This window comes from Microtus oregoni, unplaced genomic scaffold, assembly GCF_018167655.1.
Source record: "Microtus oregoni isolate MIOR12 unplaced genomic scaffold, Mior012 000007F_ref0000211, whole genome shotgun sequence".
In the NCBI taxonomy this organism is placed as follows: Eukaryota; Metazoa; Chordata; class Mammalia; order Rodentia; family Cricetidae; genus Microtus; species Microtus oregoni.
The window spans coordinates 56,958,319-56,965,615 of record NW_024543066.1 but is presented as its reverse complement, the minus strand read 5'-3'; the positions used below and the strand labels follow the sequence as shown (position 1 = coordinate 56,965,615).

The 7,297-nt window shown below is 42.7% G+C and overlaps 1 protein-coding gene across 1 annotated transcript; it reads right to left on the bottom strand.

The window, feature by feature from the left end:
* Positions 1-213: 213 nt before the first annotated feature.
* On the bottom strand, positions 214-1,296 carry LOC121450372 (speckle-type POZ protein-like). The gene has a single exon (XM_041655186.1). The coding sequence runs from the start codon at positions 1,294-1,296 to the stop codon at positions 214-216; it is 1,083 nt and encodes a 360-aa protein (XP_041511120.1).
* Between the last annotated feature and the right edge of the window lie 6,001 nt (positions 1,297-7,297).

Here is a 7,297-nt window from a genome sequence, read left to right as displayed (position 1 = left end):
TTAGCTTTGTCTCTGGTCTTCAGTCAAGATTTACTTATCAAAATACAAATAATACACTGCTATACCATTTGACACATACAACAGTATTAAAGCTTGTCTCAGCACATTCAGTGTAAATGCTCCACGTACCCCATAGTCTACCTGGTAGCAACATTGGTAGCAGCACTGGCTGCTGCCTCTGGGATACACATGTAGCTCACAGTTGATAGGGCTCTAGGTTTGCTTCAGGCCTTTGAGGGGAGACTCCAGTAAAGAACGTTGAGGAGAAGCAAGGGCGCTGTATGCTTCAGCCTCCAAGTAGGGGTATAAATCCACCATTGTCTTCCAACTTGAGGTCTCAGAGACCTCAGAAGCATGAGCTGTAATGAAACCCAGGGCCCGAGTTTTCAATTGCCGTGTGCTATGGAGGTCAGCCAGGAAGAGAGTGTGGGCAGCATTCTCCACAGAGAGGTTCCTGCAGAGGGCACTCTCACACAGGATCTTCAAACCCTCTAGGCTGTACATATCAGCAGCTGCCAGCACAGTGTCTGCCATGTTGTCTAGGTCTGGTTCCTTCCCGGTGTAAATGAAGTCCATCATTGCCTTGAAGACTTCAGGTTCCAGGTCATGAATCTCAACACAGTTGTTTCTTTTCTCCTCCGTGTCATGTTCAAACATGGCTCTGAAAACTGGAGAGCGAGCAGCTAAGATGGCCTTGTGAGCCCGGAATTCCTGGCCAGCTACCATAAGGCAGCAGTCTGTGAAGTGGGAATTCTCCCAGAGATCTCCTAGCTCATCTGCCAATGTGCATCTTGGAGCCTGGATCTCTGGGTTTGTGCTTTCCTCAGAGATTTTGTGGGAGTCTGGGTACAGGATTCCTCTGCAGAAGAGGGTGAGTTTGTCTTCAGGGAGAAGCCAATACTCATGGTCCAAGAGAAAATCTCTAAGGATGAACATTTTGTAACCCCCTTCACAGCCTGGCAGGAACCTAAAGGATTTTGGACTTGTGACAGTTTCTGTTTTTTCTCCTTTGACATTGATGATCCAGAGCTGAAACTGTGCAGTAATGGCACTCTTTGGAGAGCTGAGCAGCTTTAGGTTAACTGACAGGTAATCTGAGCTTTCTTCATCGACCCCGTTCGGGTGAACTCTCAAACACCAGTTGTCATTGTCTCCTGTTGAGAAATTTGGACTTATAATGCTGCCCTGCTCTTCCTCTAAAATAAAATGGAAGTTGCCTATGGTCCACTGGCAGTAGAAATTCGGGACACTGAATACTTTGTAGTTCCAGCTCTGGGCTATGATGTTTTTTGACATTTTTCCTGGAGATAGTTTGGAGGCTAAACTGGATGCAAATGAAGAATTAGGATTTGTTTTCTCTTCACCATGTGGGAGACAACAATAGACAGTATTGAGATTTTTAGTGTCTGTTTCTCTCCTGTTTACTTTTATATGGGTTGGGACCTTGAGTCTCTGAAGTCATGCAGAGACTACACTAGCTTCAGTGTAGCTAGTTTAGATTACCAGGGGCTGCTCTGTCAGTTCATGTTTTCTAGATAGAATCTCAAGTCAATAGGTAGCTAATATTTAATTGAAAATTTGAAACATTTCATACACTCATATCAAAAATGTTGTGCTAAAGTTCTCTGGAGTAACAGAACATAGAGAACAACTTTCTCTTTGTCCGAACAAAGGGGATTCATTAGAATGATTTAGGGCTGCAGTTCTGCTAATCACACATTGGCTAACTGTGAAGAGAGAGTCCAAGAATCCAGTACTTACTCAGTCCAGGAGGTTAGACGTGCCGACTGGTCCTCAGTCTATGCTGGAATTCTCTAATGCCAGTGAAGGAATGGACTTGTTGCCAGGTGAGGGCAAACAAGCAAAAAGTAATAGCTTCCTTCTTCCATGTTCTTTTATATGCTTCCAGCAGAAGGTGTGGTCCAGTTTACGGAGTGTTTCCACCTTCTAGATTTGGATTAAAGGTATATGTCTTCAAGTCTTGGGAAGTAGATTAGATATTAGTGTCTTTCTGCTAAAGCCACTAGAGGTCAGACAATGGTGAGTCACACCTTTAATCACAGAATTTGGGAGAGAGAGGCAGAAGGATCTCTGTGAGTCAAGGCTACTCTGGGCTACACACGATCAATGTAGAAACGAATCCAGGTGGTGGTGGCTCACACCTTCAATCCCTGTTCTAGAGAATCCCAGCACTAGAGGTAATGTAAAATGGGAAGAGAGAGAGGCTTAGTCTGCTTAGTCCATGGTCATCCAGCCATGATAGAGGAAAGACGTCTCTAGCGACTTGGCTGCTTTGCTTTTCTGGTTGTCGGTTTGAACCCCAATATCTATCTCTAGGTTTTTATTTTTGGTGCTACAGAATGGCAGGGTAGGGGAGGAACTGTGATGAACTCTGATGGACTCTATGCAACCTGTACTATGTACTGGTTTTATTTTTGTCCAGAGATTTGGAAACTGGGATTCAGTTTATTTAATGCCCCCAGCACATCCCAACAGGGTTTCTTTGGAGAAATCTGTCTGGATAGGAGGACTGTGTAGAACATAAGATCAAAGGCTCAGGGCACAGGAGAAAACAAACGTGAATGTGTTCCTACAAGAGAAGGGGAAGAGAATGAAGATACTTTTCCTCCAAACTCAGTTTTTGGAGACAGGAGAGATGACTCAGTGGGCAAAAGCAATCATTCCTCTTGCAGAGGACCCTTGTTCAGTTACATAGACAAAATTTTACCCCAATACAATACAATAGAAACGGAATAACAATTGTAGAATCTCTTTGGATTCCGGTGGTGTTTCTGTCAGAAAAGCCCAGCCCTGCTCAGCTGCGGAAGTTTGTGCAGGGTCCTCACTGTCACACACACACAAATGTTAATAAACGATACCTAAGAAATTGCTGTACTCTGAGACTGGTGCCTAGCCCAGCTGTCATCGGTTAGCCTTTCTCCAGTGGCTGATGGGCGTAAAGGGGTTCACAAAATCAGAAAAACGGGGATCATAGGGGCTCACAGCGACTGGAGAGGCAATCACACAGATGCATGGGTCAGCACTATGTCCTTTGTATGCACACTGTGGTTCTTTAGTTTGAGGGTTTTTGTGGGACTCCTAAAGAGTGGGACTGTGGGGAGTCTCTGACCTGTTTGTCTGATGCTGGGAACTGTAGGGTTAAGACAGCCCCTTTAGGGGGCGGGGTTTGCCTCGGGTGAATGCCTCCCAATAAATGGGCGCGCGGGGAGGCGGCTGGGCCCCCTTTTTTCCTCCCTACCTCCTGTACTACGCTGGAACTCTGGTTCTGTAAGTTTATTATTAAAATGGTAAATATTCTTTGATATGTGCATTGCATTTATTTTGCGTGGATACAATTGGCGCCCTCCCCGTGGGGCTTTGCCGAGAACCGGCCCAAAATCGGAGTCTCTTGCACCCCGGGCCGCTGCGGCGGTCTCTCTGGGCGGGCGCGGAAGCAGCTGAGATTCTGAGCAGTCTCTCTGGGAGCGCCCGGAAGCAGCTGAGATTCTGAGCAGTCTCTCTGGGCGCGCGCGGAAGCAGCTGAGATTCTGAGCAACTCGATTTTCCCTGCTGCTTGCTAGAGAATCAAGCAGCGGGTTTGAAATCGACAGAGCCTTTTTAACACCGCCTAAGTCTCTGTTCCCCTCCCACCTCCGCCGGCGCTCGGGTCATGTGACAGCGGCCTGCGAGCCCCGTCACAAAAACGCCGGCATCCCTTTGATTTGTTTACTTTGCTGGCTTTTCTTTATTCCCTTTCTGGCTCAATTGCTACTTATCAGCCTGGTGTCTGTTTCAATTTTGTTTTTGAGTCATTTTATTTCAGATTTAGGACACGTGGATTCAACTGGACTCTTTCGCCACCACTGGCAGGAACCAGTCGTTACAGGTAAGAGAATTTTTTCTTTTATAAATAATGTCTGAGAACGTGACAATTTCAGATTTCAACAGCTTTTTTGAGTGCACCATTTGGGAGATCTTACAAGAGGTGTCTACCACCCCACATCTATGGATATTCCTGGGATTCTTAATTTTCCTTAGCACTATTTGGTTTGATAATAGGAAAATGATCAAATCTCTTAAGGCAGAGGTTGAACGTTTAAAAACTATTGAGAATGACAACAATCTTCTCAAGAATCAGTTTGAAGTTCTCCAGGAAGAAAACAAATCTTTGTTTAACATGACTCGGTTAACTGAGCAAAATCTAAAAAAGGTACAGGCTTATGTTAAGGAGAAACTCATTACTTTGGAAGAAGGAACAGCTGAATTAGATCGTAAGTTCCAGCAGTGCCTTTCTGTAGGAACTGAAACATTAACTGAGAGAATCAAAACTGCTGAATGTGACAATCGAATTTTGTCTAAAGCTTATGACAGATTGACGGAAAGATTGTCAATACAAGAAGGCACGGTTTATGCCATAAAAATTATGTCCAAAGATGACTAGTTATCTCTACTGCACAAATTTCATACTTTAGAATCCTCAATGAAGGCTTTAGAACATAATTCTGGGCAGGAGATTCAGACATTACAAAAAGCAATGGTGAATAAAATTGAAAAGATTGAGGAATTTCTAAATTCTGATGAAGAAGAGCAAAGGGTAGAAAGGCAAATTTTAACTACATCTGTGGATAAATCCCTCTGGGACAATTTCCACAAAGCTCTCCCTACAGCTCTACATGCCTTTCCTGTAATAACAACAGAAAAGGTGATTGGTTCCAGAAACCCTAGGGTCATCAAGGAAGATACATGGGAGCCTGTCCGTATGAATGATCTCAAAAAAATTAAACAGGCCGTCATGACTTTTGGGATGCACACCTCTTTTGTTAAAGAGATGCTAAGATCTTGGGCCACAACAAGCAGAGCAACCCCCTCGGACTGGCTCCAGCTGAGCTCCACGGTCCTTGAGAGTGGACCGCAATTAAAATGGAAATGCTTATTCAGGCAAGACGCTAGACTTTTAGAACAGCAGGAAAAGGCGAAGGGAATTGACATTTCCCTAGATAAAATTCTAGGTGAAGGGCTCTTTTCCGACCCTCAGGAACAAGCTAATTTGGATGAAAACATACTCTCCATGTGTACTACAGCAGCCTTAAGGGCTTGGGACAGAGTACAAGACCCAGGACAGAGAATGGAATCATTTGTCACAGTTAAACAGGGTCAGAGAGAACCTTTTAGTGACTTTTTACAAAGATTAACTAAGGCTGTACAAATAGGGATATCTGACCCAGAAGCAAGATGTATAATAATTGAGTCTTTGGCTTATGAAAATGCTAATGTGGAATGCAAAAAAATCTTGGGGCCTTTAAAGTTCAGATCATAGTCCTTGGAAGAATGGGTCTTGCATACACTAAATGTTGACACATTTGACTATGGCACTGAAGCATGGGTAGAAGAAGCAATTTCCAATGGTAAAAGGAGACACCAGAATACCAAATGTTTTAATTGTGGCAAAATGGGTCATATGAAAAGGAATTGTAAACAATGGGTTTTCAGAAATAATAATAATGCATCTTCTAGAAATAACAGGAATAGAAGAACTCAGCCTTCAGGTTTATGTAGAAGATGTGGAAAAGGCAGACACTGGACGAATGAATGCAGGTCTACAAGAGATAGACAAGGCAACCTGATACAGACGGGAAACGTGAGGGGGGGGCCTCTTAGGCCCCCATGGCAAACATGGTTCAGTCATTTCCAGTTTCTGCAGAGAACATGCCTCGTCAGGACAATTAGAAAGCCATATGCCTACTGTTACAAGCAATAGTAATCAGAAAGATGAGTTACGTGTGTTTTGGCAAACTTCTATAAATGATCAAAGACCTAAGCTGAGAGTGTGTGTAAATGGCATTTTTATTACTGGCCTGCTGGACACAGGTGCTGATGTAAGTATCATTACCCCCAAATCTTGGCATCCATATTGGCCTCTTCAGAATGTAAATGTTCAGCTCCTGGGAATTGGAACCCTATCTCGAATAAGGCAGAGCATGAGATGGGTTGAATGTATAGGGCCTGAGGGACAAATAGGAAAATTAAGGCCATATGTAGCCAATATTGCAATGAATTTATGGGGTCGTAACCTATTACAACAATGGAATACCGAAATTAACATTCCTGCTACTTCTAGAGCCCATATTTCTGAAAATAGTATTAGAAGTTATTACAAACGGAGAAAACCGGCCATTAGGGCTATGCAAGAACAAGCAATTGATGTCCCTTCAGAAATACCAACAGCCTTGCCTTTAAAATGGTTGACTGAGAAACCAATATGGATAAAGCAATGGCCTTTAGCTGAGGAAAAGTTACAGGCTTTAGAACAGCTGGTACAAGAACAACTAGATGCTGGACATATAGAAGAATCTACCAGCCCTTGGAATTCTCCTGTATTTGTGGTTAAGAAAAAATCAGGTAAATGGAGAATGGTGACAGATCTCAGGGCCATCAACAAGGTTATTCAACCTATGGGCCCTCTGCAATCTGGAATTCCTTTGCCCTCTTTATTACCAAAAGGATGGCCTCTCATAGTTATTGATTTAAAGGATTGTTTTTTCACTATACCTTTGCAAAAAGAAGATAGAGAAAAATTTGCCTTCACAGTGCCTACTTATAACAATTCTCAACCTTCGAGGAGGTACCACTGGACCGTCCTCCCCCAGGGTATGTTAAATAGCCCCTCCCTGTGCCAATATTTTGTGAACCAACCATTACAAATAATACGCAAGAAATTTCCCAAATCTATAGTATACCATTACATGGATGACATATTGTTATCTGATTCAAACATAGATACCTTGAACAGACTGTTTGAAGAAATACAGATACTGTTACCTAAATGGGGATTACAAATTGCTCCTGAAAAGATTCAGAAGGGAGATTCTGTTAATTATTTAGGTTATAGAATAGGTTTGCAAAAAATTAAGACACAGAAGGCACAAATTTGGAGAGATCGCCTACAGACTCTTAATGACTTTCAAAGACTGTTAGGAGACATTTCCAGTTTACGACCAGCTATTGGGATAACACCTGATCTAATAATTCATTTGAACAAGACCTTGAATGATGATAAAGATTTAAACAGTCCCAGAGAATTAACAACTGAAGCAGAAAAGGAACTGACAATGATTGAGGAGAAATTACAACAGGCACATGTGGACAGAGTGAATCCAGAGCTCAATTGTATTCTTGTCATATTACCATCAAAAATTTCTCCTACAGGAATTTTAATGCAGAGAGATGATATTATCTTGGAATGGATCTTTTTACCGCATAAACCAAGTAAGAAACTAAAAGCTTATGTGGAAAAAGT